This window comes from Sinocyclocheilus anshuiensis, unplaced genomic scaffold (genome assembly GCF_001515605.1).
Source record: "Sinocyclocheilus anshuiensis isolate Anshui unplaced genomic scaffold, SAMN03320099.WGS_v1.1 scaffold140, whole genome shotgun sequence".
Taxonomy (NCBI): Eukaryota; Metazoa; Chordata; class Actinopteri; order Cypriniformes; family Cyprinidae; genus Sinocyclocheilus; species Sinocyclocheilus anshuiensis.
The window spans coordinates 1,763,210-1,782,718 of record NW_015554147.1 but is presented as its reverse complement, the minus strand read 5'-3'; the positions used below and the strand labels follow the sequence as shown (position 1 = coordinate 1,782,718).

The 19,509-nt window shown below is 35.8% G+C and overlaps 1 protein-coding gene across 1 annotated transcript in view; it reads right to left on the bottom strand.

Moving 5' to 3' along the window:
• Positions 1–11,464: 11,464 nt before the first annotated feature.
• The window catches only part of LOC107670578 (cyclic nucleotide-gated cation channel beta-3), a 34,300-nt gene continuing 26,255 nt past the window's right edge, over positions 11,465–19,509 (bottom strand). The window contains 7 exon segments of the mRNA XM_074186949.1: positions 11,465–12,614; positions 14,339–14,513; positions 14,957–15,103; positions 16,365–16,483; positions 16,691–16,774; positions 18,336–18,433; positions 18,512–18,663. Of these exon segments, the coding sequence (XP_074043050.1) occupies positions 12,363–12,614; positions 14,339–14,513; positions 14,957–15,103; positions 16,365–16,483; positions 16,691–16,774; positions 18,336–18,433; positions 18,512–18,663 (1,027 nt within the window). The 3' untranslated portion in view covers positions 11,465–12,362.

Below are 19,509 nucleotides of genomic sequence, written 5' to 3'. Positions count from 1 at the left end.
GGACTGTTTTAGTGCCTAAAACACAACTGAATACAATTAATTTCTACTAAATTGTAATTGAGATATTTGTGAATTAGATCAAGTAATGCTGAGTGAATATAACAATTTGTGTATTATTCCCCACCTCCAGGTATTTTAATAAAGGGGCTCACTATAGCTTTATTGCTCAGTCAGCTTGGTTCTGGTTCTCAAAAAAAAATTTTCGTTTGTAAAAAAAAAAAAAAAAACAGCTTGCGCCTTATATTGTGATCTCGAATTGCACAATATTTCAGTACATGCATTTAAGAGAATTTTTGGTAATTTCATGCCTTAACTGATGACAGAACTACATTGTATGCTCATAGTTTCTTGTTAGCTTTATTTATGATGAAGCGATAAAGAGCGTGCGCCTTATATTCGTGTAAAGTTGAAGAGTGTGCCCCGTGAGCACGGTAAAACAGCTGTCAGGAGATGAAAAGTTTGCTTTACTGACATATAGCCTACATCTCACCAGACCGCAGTTCACTGTTGTTCTACTGAAGCTCATTTGGCACATGTTCCTTTCCGCGCTCGTTTGACTTGCACCTGGCGCCGAGGCGAAGTTGAAGTGCGTGTCTGAAAAGTCTTCCATTTGATGTGGTCATTAAAGAGATACAGCGGTTCCGTGCCTTAATAAATGCATTTCTTGTCAAGAAAAAAAAGGGACAAAAACTGCAGTTTTAAATGGGGTGGCCAAGCTTAGGTCAGTGGTGGCCACGGCCACCCCTGGCCACCCCCCTGGCTCCGCCCCTGCTTAAAACATATGTGCATGAAACAAAAACAGCAGACGGGCTGAAAGAGACGTAAATTCACTCTCTAACAGCAGGTGGCGCTTATGGAATAGCAGCGATACAATGTTTCCTTGGTTACTGCTGTAAACAAAGCAAGCTGTGCTTTTAAATAAATATGCAATATATATGGAGGTAAGATGAAAAGAAAATACCATCTAAACTTTTCTGAAGACAGTCAGTTCCCCTCAGAGATATATTCACATAAACCCCCAATATGTCGTGCATGGTGCAGTGAGTTTGCTCGGCCTGCTACAGTATTTTCTCCTCTTTGTGTTCGTCTTCAGCGTCTCTGGCTCAGTTCTAAAAGTTCTCCAACCATTAGTCAGAAGTGTATGCAGTTAACAGGATCCCCTTTCAATTCACGACGCTGTCCATGTTGCTTAGCCACTTGTTCTGGTATGCCGGTTTTTTAAAAATGTATACGGTGTTTCTGATGTCCTAGGGGTCGAGTTAATTGTTTGCCCTTTGATTGCAATCTTTGGTGTTCCTTCTTGGTGTCAGCATTTAAGCCGGAGACAGGCTGACGTCATAGCTTTTGCATCTCTTCTTGCTAGGCGCAGAATACTGTTATCTTGGACCTCCCCTCAACCCCCCTCTATTTCAGCTTGGCTCAAAGATTTGGTCTTTTTTTTTTTAAACTTGAAAAAATGAAGTACAATATCAGAGGTAGGGGGAATCTTTTTTTGAAAAATGGCAACAATTTATCACATTCTTTAATGATTTACAAATCTTAGACATGGATTGAGTGGAGGTATATATGTATACCCCTTATTTTATTAAAAATTATTAATTTGTTTTATGTATTTGTTGTATTTAGTATTTGGATTTTTTGTAAAAAAATAAAAAATAAAAAGTACATTTTTTTATTTTATTTTATATATATATATATATTTTTTTTCTTTCTTTCTTTCTTTCTTTCTTTCTTTCTTTCTTTCTTTCCAGATGTCATTGTGTTCTAATTGGGGATTGCTTTGTTGGGGCTGGGTAGGGTCATATATGGTTGGTGGGGTGGTATAAAATGTAAAAATGCAATTTGCAACAATAAAAATTCAATGATTAAAAAAAAAAAAATGTATACGGTGTGTGTAATTCAAACCGGTTTACCGTTTGAACCGGTATATCACCTAGTTGGAGCAAAACTCTGCAGGACAGTGATCCTTCAGGAACAGGTTTGCACACCCCTGTTATAGAACAATAAGTAAAAACTGTCTGTGATCAAACCACTTAAAGGTACAATCAGATCAGGGTTATAAAAAGATAGGACTGCAGGGGAAAAATAAAATCATAAAATCATAAAAAAAAAGAATATGGCGCCATTAGATGCTTACAAAGATAAAAGTTGGCTTGTCCAGATCACAAAGGTCACCAAAAGGCCACCTTACAAGATATGCAGGACACCAAACAACCACAATACAATTCAAATGGAAACGATATGAGATGTCCTCTGTAACACTACACTGTACATTAGAACAGCATTCCATTAAAAATGATACAGGAATTAGTTCACAATCTATATATTAACAAATCTATGCAGAATGAAATTGCCAAATGACTCAAAGTTTGTATTTATTCCAAAAAAGAATTTGAGATTTTCACTCAGCTATTATATAGTTACAACATGTAAATAGTTTGAAAAAGCAGGCATGCTGTGATTCTATTTTCCAAGATTCCAAAAGCAAACTACTTTTAATAATGGATGTCAGAAGTCACTGGTGTTATGCATGTTGTTATGTGATATGTGAGCTGATAAGAAAGACAATAAACATGAAATGACTGTATATGATGGGTGAATAAAACACAGTGTTGCCAAGACTCCAGTGTTGCTATGAATAAAATAATACAACTGCAATAAGTTGGATATCATATTACGGCAGTTTAAACAAATGGCCTCAATGTCTTGACAAGTCTTCACAATGATGTTCAAAACATATATGAATTTCTTTCCTCCTTGAAACAAAGTAAAAATCTGGAAGAACTGTACAAAGTTCTTTTCCATGAAAGTACAATGAACAGGCCACTTCTAATAATTCTGTGGTGTTTCATATCCTTTTTGATACTTGAAGGCTTCAGTCTCTCCATTTATTGTAATTGCATGGAAAAGAAAGGCCAGTGCACGCTTCAGAATTTCTCCTTTTGTGTTCCACTTCCAAGACAATTCTCCTTAAGTTCACACCGGTGTCCTAGCAGAGTAACCACAGATGCAAATCATCACATTAACAATGAACTAACTTTAAACAACTAGAAAGCCAAACACTTGGCTTACTTTTAAACAATATATCTAGACCACGTTTCGCTTAAAGATGTGCTTGTGCTTTCTTTCTTAAAAAAAACTAACATTCAAATTGCTTTATTATGTTGTTATCTATAATGAAATGAAATCCTAAATGCAATGCATTTCAAGTGTCCAAACGAGCTTTGGTGCAACTCTAGTTCATTACACAAAGCAAATATTTACACAAAACTTTCAGTGGAATCTCACAGTTATCTTGATCTATCAATGAATTATAAAGTCTATGTGTGTAGGTGCCATGAAATCACCCAGGTATGTGACTTATAGTTAAGAGGTTAAACCGAACACAACCACATCAGTTAATAAAATTCTACATGCAATGCATTTTAAGTGTCCAAATGCGCTTTGGTGCAACTGAAGTTCTTAGCACAAGACAAATATTTGCACAAAACTTTCAGTGGAATCTCACTGCTATCTTGATCTATCTATGATTTATAAAGTGTATTTGCGCAGGTGGCATGCAAACACCCAGGTATGCGGCTTCTAGTTAAGAGGCTAAACCGAACACGACCACCTCGGTTAAGCAGCTTAGAGCAGAAATATTTCAGCAAAGTGAGCAGTGGGATTAGGAAAAGCTGACAGCTGACACCACTCTCATTCAAGCCCTTCCCAATTAATGCAACGAGACAGTGAGTTCAGAAAGGGAAAGTCAGCAGAGACTTGTACATCCTTCCTGTGTGTCTCCAGCCAGCGATGAATTTAGTTTTGCTGCCACACAATGCCTTCAGTGTGTGCTATTTCTGAAGCAAATTACAGAGTAACAGAAAACGGCAGGAAACCTCAAAATTACAGGGTTAATGTCCACTAATGTATGATGCAATACCTCAGCTTTCATCTTTTTGTTGGAGAAACAGCATGTGCATACATTTTCAAGGAACTGGTTTCTTCGGAGAATACTTGTCTGGGCCAGAAAGTGAAGATCACGGTAAACTTGAAAAGTTAAAACAGTGGAAACACAGGTTTTACCCAGCCTACTGCCAATCAGCAGTGACCTCATGAGTGAGTCAGAGTCTCCAGCGAGGCGTACAGGCGTATATGTACACGCATGTGGTGAGACGGCCATGTTCTGGGTGTCTGACATCTGTTGCATGCGCTGTGCTTTGCAGATCACCCAGCAAAGTTCACTTCAGCCCGGAGGATATCAAAATAAAGGGAAATAAATCAAAGCCTCTTAACCAGAAGAACAGGCATTTTAGGCTGTCAAAACCCAAATGTGTCCTAATTTTAGCTGTTAAACTAATTAATCAGATTTTTTTCACTTAGACAAACTCACAGAAATCTTTCTTGGGCATATTGAAAATGCAGGCCCATAAACACAGAGAGATCACGGAGCACAGTGCCATCTGTTGGTCTGAGCCGTTTCTTGGATGTCTGATTCATTGCAATTATGTAACATGAAGTCTTCCTTGTGTTGCCAGTATACAGAAGGGTGTGATAAACATCTCATTTCAGCTGTTTATGCAGTTCACCTAATGTATAATTAGGGAAAAAGAAAATTATGGTAATATGCAACACAGGATATCCCTTAATTACAAGACTAAACAAAATGAAAGTGATCCCGTGAGTGGTCACTTATTATCTTCTTAAAAAATGGTAATTTTAAAGGCAGAGTCATGCAATAATAATTGGTAGCTGATGGCAAGCAGTGACAGCAGTGCCTCAAAAGTATCTAATTCCTAATCTAAAAGTAACCAATTTTAAGCGACATCATTTGTCTATTATTATACACACCATTTACTGTATGAGCTCATATTAGAAGCTGCATAGGATATTTGTGCATTAAAAAATTAACGTGTCACACCACGAGTGAACTGCAAAAGCGCTATAAATCTAATCAAACATTTTGATGCACACTGAACCGAAAGACCAGTAGCATTTTTTTTCTAGGAGGAATGTGTGTATCGCTACACCTCTAGTGGACACATTTGATAAAAATCATTTTGATTCAGACTTGCTAATGAATCATTCAGACTGAGAAGAACCAATTCAAGTCAAAGATTCACTCACAAATCTGACACACAATGGCTTCTTTGCATGTTTCACTCTACACAACAGCAGTATTGGAATTACCTTGGTCAGCTTCATTTGCCTGAGGAAGACAAGACATGACAGACATCCATTCTGACAGCAAACAAGTGACGGTTAGTGCGTTTTCCACCTCAACACACCTCTAGGATGAAAAGCGTCAGTGCCATAGTCTATTCTCAATGACTCCTCACTGAGAAATGTACTTAAGGGCATATTCGGGAATCACAGAATACAAACTGGACAAGGCAGCCCAACAAGTCTACGTAAGTCAGTATCACACCCCATCCACATTATAACCGTAATTATTGCCGTCTGCAATGCACTGTAATGGAAGTTGTGCAATTCTAGCATTTATGGTTTCATAGGTTATTATAAAAAGTATCTGTGTAGAGCAGAGATGTCCAAACCTGGATCCATGGACCAAAGTTGGCCCATGATGACCTTTGATTTGGCCCACCATGCCATATAAAAAAAAAAAAATAAATAATAATAATTAAAAAACAGGGAAAAACATACCATATCCTCATTTCTTTCTTTCTTTCTTTGTGTTGTTGTATTTTTGCATTGAAATGTAAAGAACAATATAAGTGAGTTTAATAAAAAAAAAAAAATCAATAAATAGTTTTTTGAAATTTTTTATCATTTAAAATTGTAGAAATTGTAATATAATATAGTTGGATATAATTCGAACATTTACAATATAATGCAACATTTCAAATAAGTTTATGGCCCTTTGTATTCAAAAGTTTGGACACTTCTCATGTAGCGGGTCACTGAATATGATGCATTCTTCAGAAATGCTCATGGCACAAGACAGCAAAAAAAAAAAACATTGTATTTTTGTCACATGCTGTGTAGAGAAGCATTCACAGAGGATGCATCTTGCATTCATTTTTCATAATCACACATGTGCTATTTTCCCAAGTCTTCTGAAGCCGCATAAGATTAAAAATAATGAAATAAATAAATTAATGATAATCTTTTGAGCTGTATTATGGAGTCTGTGAAACCCGGATTAGTCTAATTAGTCTAAGGGGGTTGGGGGGTTAACTGAACTGTCCCAGAGATGTTACAAACAGCACTGTCATCTTCAGCCACTATCTGACCAACCAAGTGAAGCACTAGAAGTGTCCCACGGCCAGTCTAAACAAACTCAACTGATATGACTTGGTCAGACTGACATGATGACTAGTTCACTGAACATCCGCTGGATATGCACCGGGCACACCCGGACTTTGATACACCCAAAATACTGCTGTACAAACCGCGATTTACCACTTAAACATTCACTCGATGAAAACATAGTTGAGCTTATATTTTAAGATTTAAGCACGAATAGAGGAATAATAACAACGGTTTAGACTAAAGAAAATACAGCCGACTTCTTTCTAGTCATTCACCGCCTCTGCTTCGAGAAAACGCAAGCATATATTTTAATTTTAAAAAGAGAAACAGGATGTTTATGTTTCAGGATGTTCTTATATTGACGAGTTTGCAGGACTGCCTCTAACTGCACGTGTCTTGCACTTGTATTTTATAAAGTGGATTCGCTATATAGAGGGTTAATATAGCTCATAAGTGTAAAGTATAAAGCATGTGCGATATATAAGGGAAAGAATGTACTTACGTCTCAGGGCAGCCTTCCTCCGCCGTTTCCTTCTAGTTTTATTCCACTCTTCTTCCTTCTATCCGCCTGTTGAAAAGCAGTGTTCTATCTCACAGCTGGAAGAGTGTAACGTTTTGTCGTCTCTCGTGGAGATAAACACGCGTGAGACGCGCGCACAGCTGACTGCAGTGACGCAAACGCTCCTCCTGTTCATGCAAAGGAAAAATGAACGCGTTTCCCATCCTATTAGACTACAGGCCACCTCTCAGCCCTCATTAACTCAAACTCTCAGTCAGCCCTCCTGATGTTAAGAAGACGTGTAATAATACACACTACAAGAACTTTCTTTATAGATAGGATAAATGTCTTTAATCTAGATGCTACCAGTAAAAATGTGGTCAAAAGCATTTTACACAACATGTTTGCGGATACATTTTAAAGAGGCATGTTGTTTGACACCGTTTTGTTTTAGAGTAGGCCTACAACTTGTGCTTTTACGTCCAAGCTGCTTTAAAGGGATAGTTCACCCAAAAAAGAAAATCCTGTCATTAATTATTCACCCTCGTGTCGTTTCAAACCCGTAAGACCTTCGTTCATCTTCGGAACACAAATTAAGATATTTTTGAGGGAATCTGAGAGCTGTCTGACCCTGCATAGACAGCAATACAACTGAAATGTTAACAAGTCCAGAAACGTAGCAAGGAGATCTGTAAAATAATCCATGTGACATCAAGGGTTCAACCATAATGTTACGAAGCTACGAGAATACTTTTTGTGCGCAAAATAAACAAAAAAACGACTTTATTCAACAATTCGTCTCCTCTGCATCACCCTGTCGCGCCATTTTGGAGAGTATCAGCAGCTGGACGTAAACAACGTAGCCTATGCTGTTCTGTGTCAGCTGCGTCATGCCGGATCTGTTTCCTAGTTACACAGAACAGCATACGCTGTTTACGTCCAGCTGATATTCTCCAAAATGGCACTACGGGGTGATGTGGAGGAGACGAATTGTCCAATAAAGTCGTTTTTTTCTTTCTTTTTGCACACAAAAAGTATTCTCGTAGCTTCGTAAAATTACGGTTGAACCCCTGATGTCACATGGATTATTTTTGCTACGTCTTGCTACACCTTGCTATCACGTCTCTGGACTTGGGAACATTTCAGTTGCGTTGCTGTCTATGCAGGGTCAGACAGCTCTCAGATTCCATCAAAAATATCTTAATTTGTGTTCTGAAGATGAACGAAGGTCTTACGGGTTTGAAACGACATGAGGGAGAGAAATTAATGACAGAATTTTTGGGTGAACTAACCCTTTAATAAGAATCCTATATAACCTAATGCACCTACACAATGCATGCGGCCTATAGGTTATGCTTGAGACCGTAAAGGTCTAATCTTATTTAAACCTGAAAATAAAGTATAGTGATTTAGTGATTTAAAAAAATGTTAAAGAAAAGTTGTGATACAATATATATATATATATATATATATATATATATATATATATAAAGAAGCCCATTCTAAACACTAATAATTATTTTCAAACTTGGTCATTTGCAATAAAAAAAGCTATTATATAATAAATAGAATAATTTAAAAAATTATTTTAAAATAGAATAATTTTTCACTAGTGGTCTCTGACTTTTGGACCTCATTGTACAGCACATCAATAAACATGTATACTACTTATTCATTGTACTATAAAAGCAATGTTATCTTTCTGATATAGTTCTTTTCATTTTCACAAGAGGCTACACAACTTTAAAGTGTGTTTAAAGTTTAAACTGAACTGTAAACCATTAAAAATCATTAATAATGAGAGATTAAGCTCAGTTTTACACCCAAGAATTATAGAAACGTTTCAATAACCAAATCTTTGGTATTAGCCACGTTTTCAGACAGCATGACTCATTATATCACTAATCCATTAGGGAAAACCTTCATTAATCATAATCGTCATACCAGATTTATGGCAGAAATTAGTTTAAGCTGCAAGATAAACAGCTTATATGACTTTACAGCTCATTGAATTCACTAGCTGACACACAAACAGAAACATCTTAAAGAAATAGTCTGCATGACAAAGAAAATTCTGTCATCCTTTACTGACCCTCATGTTGTTTCAAACCTGTTTGACTCTCTTTTTCTGCAGAATACAAAAGACAATATTTTAAAGAATGTTTCAAATTTTGTCCATACAATGAAACAACACTAAAACAACACTGGACCCTATTAACTTCAACAGAAAAAAGAGGGTGAGTAAATGATGACATTTTCATTTTTAGGTGAACTGTCTTAACAGCCCCTGCAAGTAACGTGTAGACTTGTTCAGCAGTCAGTTAGCAAACCCAGTATTGTCCCTCACATTCCTGCCTTTACATATTGGAGCAAGAAAGGAAGAATGAAAAAATGCTCATTCTTCCTGTGCTCTTCCTGTCAGTGTGTATGTCTAAGTCTGTGTCTTATTCGGACAAATGATTTCCAGGAGCATTTAGACCTGTTTTATAAGATTTCACTTGTTTATATTTTTTTCCACATACATCCAGGGCTGTAGTTTAAATTCACAGCACCCGGGACGAAATCTTCATGGGTAGGCCTCGTCCCCTGGGACCAAAAAGTAAGCTATACTGTAAGAGTAGTTAGTGGGCCCCTTCACAGGGCTCAGGCAATCATGCTTGCATTTTTGTATACAAAAATAGAACAGCTATTACATGCAATCAACCTAATTCCTGCCCATTCTTCTTCTAACCCCTTATGAAGAAATGAGCACTGTCTGAGACATGAATGAATGATTCTCAACAAATACAAATTAAAAGTATGCAGCAAGTTTCCATTTATAGATTCCTTAGCGCCTGCTCACACTAGGAGTTCAGCACGAACTGACCTGGAAATACTGAAAAATCATTCACAATTGATTAGTACTCGTAGTACATATCAAAGCACATGGAAATATCAGCGGGGTATTTTCACCATGTGACTTTCACAATTCTTTTGAAAGAGATTATAACAAATTTGGTCTAGCTTTCTAGACTACTTATAAAAGAAATAGCAGGTATATTCAATAAAGCATGAAAATTGCCTTCACATGGTATTGCAACACAACATTACTTTATAGCATCACAGCTTACACAATGTTAAAGTGTATTTAATGCAACTAGACAGGGATAGTTCACACAAAAATGAATATTCTGCCGTTTTGGTGACCATTGACTTCCATTGTATAGATAATAAATAAATAAATACATAAATTAACAGTAGTCATTTCTCAAAATATTTTAATGTTCTAATGTATTACATTTTTTAATATTTTAAACTACATTAATGTTACACAGAATAAAGAAAGTCAAACCACACAATTTTAATTTTTTTGGGTGAACTATCCCTTTAACGTATAATCTGACAAGAAATAACTGTACAAGGTCGTTGTAACATGCTTGTGTGTGTAAATGTGTGTACAAGAGCATGTGTACAGAATGCAATAACAGACAGGATGTTGGAATAAGACGCAGAGCAGCAGGCAGGCAGTCTTGCAATTAGAGCAGCGTGTGCTGTGGAAAATACTCAAAATTACTTTTCATTACACAGAGAGTTCTGCTGACCCTAATGGCCCTTCAGTCCTAAACATCTATCAAAAGTCTTAAAGGGAAGTTAAAGGTGATGTGTGTCATTCTTCAATGTTACTTATCCCAGCATATCATACAGTGAAAATTATAGGTGAGCCAACAGGTTGATTCCACTGAAAGATGTAACCACTGTAACCATGTAAACCATGTAAACACTGTGGCACTATTAGAACATTACGCTCTCAGCAACACTGGCCCAACCAATGGTGTGAGTTTGAGGCGGGGCTAGCCGTTTATCTGGTCAATGGCAGTTTGCAGAGAGTTGAGGAAATGCTGTGGCTCAGGGGGGCATTCCAGAAAGCAGGTTATGCCACATACTTGGGTAAGCTTATTGATAAGTAAACAGATAACTTAAACTTTCAGTTCCAAAAACTGAAGTAACTTCCACGGTATGTAAGTAGCATTCTCTAAACATTCAGAGCATACATTCCTTATTACTGAGGCTTCAATGGGAGTATATAGTCATACATTTTTTAATTGTAAAGCAATATTATAACATAAAGCAATGTTGATTTTATTTGAGCTTTTGTTAACAGGACATTTTCTATATAATGTACTTACAAAAATGTGGAAGTAAAATAAACTCACATAGCCATTTTTTTTGCAAGCACTGATTATTTTTAGTTGAGTCAATTACAAATGTAGTATCAAACAAACAATATAATTCTTGAATAATTCTTCTCAGTAATAAAAAGCTGATTAAAGATTAAAACATGAGATGATTCCAAAGCCTCCCATAGGTTAGGCAATATAGGAGGTGATATCCTAGTATAGTATAACTAGTGCTGCCAAACGATTAATCGCGATTAATCGCATCCAAAATAAAAGTTTTTGTTTACATAATATATGTGTGTGTGCTGTGTATATTTATTATGTATATATAAATACACACATATACAGTATATATTTTGAAAATATTTACCTGTATTTACATGTATATATTTATATTCATATAATTGATATTATATAAAAATATGAAAACATAACACATTTCTCTTAAATATATACGTGAATGTGTGTGTATTTATATATATAATATACACAGTACACACACATATATATTAAACAAAAACTTTTATTTTGGATGCGATTAATCGCGATTAATCGTTTGACAGCACTACTAAAAATATAAATTGCCATTAATCAAAAGAAGTATGGCGCACTTCTTCTTGGCATCCGTTTCCATGCTGACTCCTGTTGAGAATGTCTTTGTGTGTTCACCATGAACATACTCGACTGAACTTACTCCCGGACACGTTATGGGATTTGGGATTTATATGAAAGTGAGTTAACTCTTCTTTCTGGAATACCGCTCAGAAGCTCACTTCACCTTCAAATAATAATATTTAGACCGTGTTTACACTTGGCAGGTTTGGGTTGGTTAAAAGGAAATCTGGTGCAATTGCTCTGTTAGTGCAGTTCATTTGAATAAGTGTGAACACTGACATTTAAACCTTGGGGCACACCAAACAAGTGGATGATGAACCTACCATGAAAAGGTAGGTCTCGGTCCACTTCCAGACAAACTCTGGTGCGGTTCAACTGAAATATGAGCGTAACACGGACCAAAGACATCTAAACTGTGTTAAAAATGAAAGTGTGAATGCTAGGCATAAAAAATTTAATACTTTTAACCTCTTGAGAACCTCTAGGCAAGTGAAAGTACTACAGATATTGTGTATCATCTTCATTATATGTTTCAAATGCCTCAAAACCTTATGATGAGTTTACTAGAAGAATACTGGAAGCATAGATTTCTTGCAGGAACATACAATATGGGTTCCTCAGGGAACTTTCCTTTTCGAAAAGCTGCCTAGAGAGTCTCCAAAGAGTTTTTACAAGAGTCTTGAAAACCTGTTTGGCTTGACCTGGTTGAAAAGCATGTGTAGGACTTTCATCAACACGCTAATACAGAAAGCATGACGAGGGATGTATGCATTGGGCTTTTCTTTAGGCTTTCTACCCTATCCCTACTCTGGTCTTTGTCCTTGCCCTCTTCCTCTCTCTCACTTGTCAGTAGTTTTGCTTGGATCTTCCGCCTCCGCCTCCACTCCCTCTCCAGGACTGATTTCCACAGATAGGATCTCCTCTCCCTCAACGTGGGGAGTCATGCGGATGATCATGGTGCTGTCGGTGGTCTCTGATACCATGTCATCTTCATCTGGGATGTGAGGCCGGGGAATGGGGGAACGGCGGTGCATGGGTGAGGGAGGAGGCACTGGAGCTGTGGAGGTCCTGCCGGATGCGGGAGTGGACGGCTGAGAGAGAAAGAGACAGACAAAAGAAGTAAGGGGCCTGACTGGTCACATATCAACAAACCGTGCTACTTTAGACATGAAGAACTTTCCCTGCACAAGAACAGAGCACTGTTATCATCAATTATCAAAAGAGACTCTGTTATCAGTTTCAAGGTAGTCACATACTAACTATTCATGTTAAAGTAATACTGTTTGTATGTACTATATAACAGGGTGTGGGACTGTTTGTCACACAGTTTTAAAAGTTCCTGAATGTTCTGGTGTCACAACGCATTAATTTCCACACACATCTAAACTAAACAACACATGCAACAAATACATTTGCAGAAAGCACATACTTTGTACTCAAAATGAGCCTAAAAAAAATATATATATAAAAAAAATCTAATTAGGGATAAGCAAAGATCCATTTCCAAAAGCACAAACATATAATAACATTTCAAAAATTACTGTGGACAGTATATTAACAGTTTGTGAAAATGGAAAGATATATCAAATAAATACAATTTAAAAAGGTTTAAAATAATTGTTAAAACATTTTTATCATATTGTCTATTATTTATTTTCTCATATTTATTTTGTCTATTTGTAAAGTCATAACTTTGTTGTAAAATAATACTGTTTTGATCTGTTTGCCATTTGCAATGGTTCCTATTTGCTATTTTTCATAGTGTGATTTTTGGTGAACTGTATTAAAACCATTTAGGGTCAGTTTGACCTGCAAACATCATAATAATTATTAATTATAATAATTCAAGTTGATATAATAATTCAAAATAATAGTATATGGAACCCAAAACAATTAAAAAACAAAAATGTATTGTCCCCATTTTTAATTCACATATAATAACAAGCAAGATGACGATATGATGTTTATCATAATGATATTTTCACTACTGAACTAATTTGGTCACCTTCTATGGTCAATTTTCTCTTTTTCAAGCCAGTTACTGTCAAGGTGAAGCAAATGTTTGAAGAGGATGTTGCTAACCATAGTTAAATCAGCAAATGTTAGTTAAACCTTTGACAAACCTTAATAACAACACACCCCGATCATATACAGTATTCAAGTCTTAAGTTGACATTTAAGTTGACTTCGAAACACAAATTAAGATATTTTTGATGCGAGAGCTTTCTGACCCTCCATAGACAGCAACGCAACTACCACGGTCAAGGCCCAGAAAGGTAGTAAGGACATCGTTAACGTCATGTGACAATAGTGGTTCAACCGTAATTTTATGAAGCTACGATAATACTTTTGGTGTGCAAAGAAAACAAAAATAACGACTTTATTCAACAATTTCTTCTCTTCTGTGTTAAGTCTTTGACGCACATTCACGAGGAGCTGGCGTTTCATTTTGGGGTGAACTATCCCTTTAAGTTATTAAAGGGGTCATATGATGCGTAATGATCTTTAAAAAAGCATCATATGACCCCTTTAACTGAAAATCAATCAAATGCCAAATATGCCAAATACATAAACGTAAAATATGGTTAGATGCATTACTTAAAGTTTGATGTAAATGCTGTTTGGTCTCAAGACATGTGAGGACCAATGATGTTTGATGTCGTTGATTTATTACAACGCATCTAAAGGCACCATATCTTACAGTGGAGGGCAAGATTTTCAGTTATTAACAATCTGTTTATCACAATCTGTTTTAATGTCTGTCTTCAGAATATGTTTTTGGCCAAAAGCATCATAACACAGGGGATGTGAATACCTCTAGAGTTGCTCCCTTATATGTTTCCTTCAGCTTGGCAAAAGTCTGTCCTGTGCCAACCTCCAGTGCAGCTTTGTATAGTTTGGGCGTCTCCGGCCGCTGAGGGATGACCTCACCCGTCTCTTTAGCCTGGCCCTTCTCATCTGCAGGCTTCTTATCTTTGGTCAAAATTTTCCTATGGAAGAAGACAAACTCATTAGGATGACAGGAAGTTGAGCTGTCAGCTAGCATGTGCATCGCTGAGACTCTAACAGGAAGCGGATCTCCATAAGGTTTGAGATGACATCAGATGACAGGATCTCAAGCACTTACACGACATCATTCACCAAACACACACACACACACACACACACACACACACACACACATAAGGACACATAGTAAATTGGTCTAATGGGTGAATGCATCATGCGACTCATGTCATGTCAAAGGAAGGGAAAAGAAGGATGTAGAGAGAAAAACAGAAACAGCAGAAAGACAGAAAACATGGCTAATCTATAGAGATCTGTGAGTGTGATACAGAGCTGTAAATGGCTCAGACCACTGGGCTGGATGAAGTGTGTGTGTGTAAGGACTGCTGGGGCTCTTGGTTGAGGTTCGAGCTCCGATCCCTCTCACTTGGCCTTCTTGCGCAGTAGCTTCTGAGACTCGGGGTAGTGCACTAAGATCTCTGCCAGGTCCTTCTTATCCAGGATGAAGAGGTTAGCAAAACCATGGGCCTTTACGTTAGCTGTTCGTCGGTTCCCACCACCACCCGCCAGCAAACTGATGGAGTGAACACACACAAAAACAGTCAGAGTTAGGCTCTTCACACATAAAGCATGATTTATCTTTCTCACACTAGCTATTTTTGCATCTAAAGTTGCAGATATCGCATTAAACATTTGCGAATGAAGCACTGTTTCCATTCCATGTGTTCAAAAGCACAAAATCGTCACTTTCTGGGAAACTGGTGGAAAATGTCAATAATAAATATTAAAGTTGCTGCAACTGGGGAAGCCTGTGGCTGTAATTTCCTACATAATAAATGAATTCCGCCAAACACTGTCATGTTATCTTGCGTTCGGATGCCTGATGTTTGGGAACGCAAGCATGTGAGAGCTGATTATACCAACTCATTTTGACTTTGGCTCATACATTTCAAAATGATTAAAATAACATTTGATGGTGTGTGATGAGATCAGTGTGCTGGTTAGTTCAGTTATCCAGCCACATGATCTGTTGAGGCAAAGTCACATGAGTTTTTTTGTTACACATTAAGGAATTTATTTGGTAAATGTGTTTCCAGCATTTTTTCACATGTCTTCTTCCTCAACTAAGCACATACATTTTTTATGCGCATTTTAAGATTTTGAGTGCATTAAGATTTTTATATGATTGGTAATCAGAGTTTACGTGATATCCCAAAATTCACATAAAAATACATGGAAGGAAACAAAAATGTCTTAGCATTCTATTCAAAAGTCGAAAACTAAGTTTTTTCTTCAAGAAAACGGCATTTGATAATGCTTCCTTTATCACTGTTAAAGGTATAGTTCACCTAAAAATGGTCATCATGTATACCTACCTGTATGGCTTTCTTTCTTCATCGGAACATAAAAGAAGATATGAAATATCTCAATGGTCACCAAAATTGTTTGGTTACCAACATTCTTCGAAATATCTCTTATGTCCCGAAGAGGAAAGAAACTTATACAGGCTTATATAGTTATGCAGGAACAACATGAGGTTGAGTAAATGTTTACAAAAATTAAATTTTTAGGTGAACCATCCCTTTAACATGAAAGGTCAAGTTGAGTGCATTGCATTGTGGGATACAGTATATTTTGGCAAATGTACTAATGATATATATATATATATATATATATATATATATATATATAGAAAAATACAGTATACAAATTGCATGCTACAAAAATAATATATTAAAGCAGTACTTTTCCTATTAGATCACATATGATTTTATCTAGCTGTCCTCATCAGTACACGAGGTATGAAAGTTGTGTCTTCAATAATTATCACTCACCTAATTTCCCCAAACACAGAGCCAGCTCTCAGAGTCACAAACACCGTCATCCCATCAGGTCCTCCAACCACCTGCACCTCTCCAGCTTTGATGATGTACATATCTCGGCCGATCTCACCCTGACCGGCAGAGCCGAGCGGGACAAGAGTCAATTCAAACCGCGAACAGATAAAAGCCCCTTTCATGGTGTGACCTTTACTAAGACAACCTTCAAATATACTGGACATATACTGAGATAATCTATTGTAGGTTTTACAATATTTTTGCAAAGCAGCAGCAAAGCACGTACAGTAAATCACAAAAATAGTAAATGACATATTGCTCACTTTTTTACAAACAAAGTCTCCCGGAAGGTACACCACGGATTTCAGCCTCTTGAGCATGTCAAATATCATCTGTCTGTCACATCCCTGGAACGAACAAGAGACAAAGACTTTTCAACAACTTTTGCAACCTGTTATAGTGTCATAATGTGTCATTATAAACAGATGAAACGGGATATTCAAAGAGAAACTAAATGAGTTAATCCATTGGGAACTGATTGGATGGTGAAAAGTGATCTCTATATGACAGATGTTTAGACAGGAGGAATTAAAAAATAACTGCGCTTGGCCATGTCAGGAAAGTTATTAGATTTTGATGAAAAATTACAAAGATAAAATTTTTTACACTGAAACAATGGAAGAACACAGATTGTATATTTTACTCAATCATATTATTTGTTGAAAAGGATTTGCATGGGACTTAATGAGGAGATTAAAAATGTTAAAATGATGTATTTTTTGTGTGTTTTTTTAGCAAGATGAGAAAAGGGGGAGACTTGATGTTGGGATTTAGAACCGTTTCAGTTAAGCTGTGTTACCAGTTACCTAAACAAATTACGTTTGTATTATTCAACTGATTCATGTGCAATTAAATCATGATTCATTTGGATTAAATCATGTAAACATTTTTTTCCCCACACTTTTCAGCACATGGTCTTTAAAATATATATATATATTTTTACTTTGTATGAATATTAAATCAATGTAAGGTTTGAACCAAACTACAGTGGGTACGGAAAGTATTCAGACCCCCTTAAATTTTTCACTCTTTCTGTGTTTTTCTGTCAATATGGGGTGCTGTGTGTACATTAATGAGGAAAAAAAATTAACTTAAATGATTTTAGCAAATGGCTTCAATATAACAAAGAGTGAAAAATTTAAGGGGGTCTGAATACTTTCCGTACCCACTGTATATACATAATTTGAGAAAAAACAATAAATTTGAGTATTTTTTTAAGTTGGTAGAAAGTATTTTTTTTCACATGGATCGATGCATCGATCAAATGACTAACGCTATGATGTATCAATGTAACACGTAAAAAATCAATACATATTTTTCAGATTTAATTTTTTTTCTATATTTTTCTATATTATTACATTTTTTTTTTTTTTTGGTGGATGTCCTAAATAAGATTCTGAGTTTTCAGAGAGTTTATTTATATGTTCATGTTATTTTTGTTGCATTTTTGATTTAATCAAAATGTAATTGGTTGTGTAAAATAGGCACATAATATTGTAATATTGATTTTAGGTCCCTGAATCTAATCAAATCATAATTGTATCACAGCATGTTTTAAAGTACTGTATCACTGGCTAAGAGAATCAGTGTCAGATAATACTGTTTTGTGATGAAACGTCTGTTGTGATTTACACCCCTAGAAATAGGATCAATTTAATTTCAAGTAGAATTTATGTCTGGTACATTTGTTTTTGGTCCAAGCTGGTTATTGGTCATTTGAACTTAAATCAGCTGAACAACCATGGTTCAGCCTAGTACTGATCATCTTGGTCTGGAGCAAGACTGCTTTGGACCAGCAACAAACCAGCCTTAAACTGGAATGTCTGCTTTTCCAGTAGTAGTTTGACTTTGTCATTCAGACCATGTCATTCTGTGTGTGTGTTCATGAAAGAAAGAAAAGACACTCACCTGAAAGAGCGCCACTTTACTGACAATGCTGTAGTTGACATCTGCAGCGATGTCCAGACGCATCTTATCTGGCAGCTGTATAAGTAACTCCTGTTCATCTGAAGACAAACGGATCACGAAACAGTTCAAAGACACTTATCATATGCAAACATCTAATGCAATGGAAATCTGCTTACCCAGCATGCCTTGCGACTTCCAGGTGTAATCGTACCAGATCTTGACGCGGTTCTGGACCTCGCGGGGGATCTTGTAGGAACTCATGTATTTGACAGTGCTGTCCACACAGTGTCTATAATAGGCCTCACCTTCAGTGGCACACACACACACACACACACAGCATTTTTATGATTGGATTGTTTTAAAGTGGCATACAAACATGTCTTTGAGTTTTCTGTTGATGATATGGAAAAACAGCCATATTAAACTAGAAGGTAAATTTCACGTATGGCCGAGGCATATTTCAGATCAAAAACAAGACAAAAATAAGAAATTATAAATTGCACAAAGACAAACATTTTTATATATTTTTTTTATATATTTTTTATATTTTTAGTTTTTTTTTTTTTTTAAATTTTTTTATTAGTGCATCAAGTTAAACTAAATGTTGGAAATGTTAAAAATGTTGAAATAAAATAAGTTAAGGTTGATTTTATTTCAAGGTTTTTATGGTTTTAGTTTTAGTTACCTATACTAACTCTGGTAAGGTAATATTATAATTGTAAAAAAAAAAAAGTGCACGTATGGCCGAGGCATATTTCAGATCAAAAACAAGACAAAAATAAGAAATTATAAATTGCACAAAGACAAACATTTTTATATATTTTTTTTATATATTTTTTATATTTTTACGATATGATATTTTTTATTTTATTAAATTTTGATGTTTCATTACATTCTATTCCTCCTACAAGTCTAATTAACCAAAATCTTTTTTCTAATTAACCAAAATATTTTTTTTTTATTCATTAGAAATTGAAAATCTCATTAGTGATTAGTGATTTTGATCTCATTAGTGATTAGTGATTTTTATCTCATTAGTGATTAGTGCTTCTCATTAGATACAGTGTGATTTTAGTATCATTTTATACTTTTTGTTGATATTTTACATTTTTTATTTTTATATTTTCTGTTATTATTTTCATTTTAGTAGTAGTTTTAGAACTTTTTAGTTTTT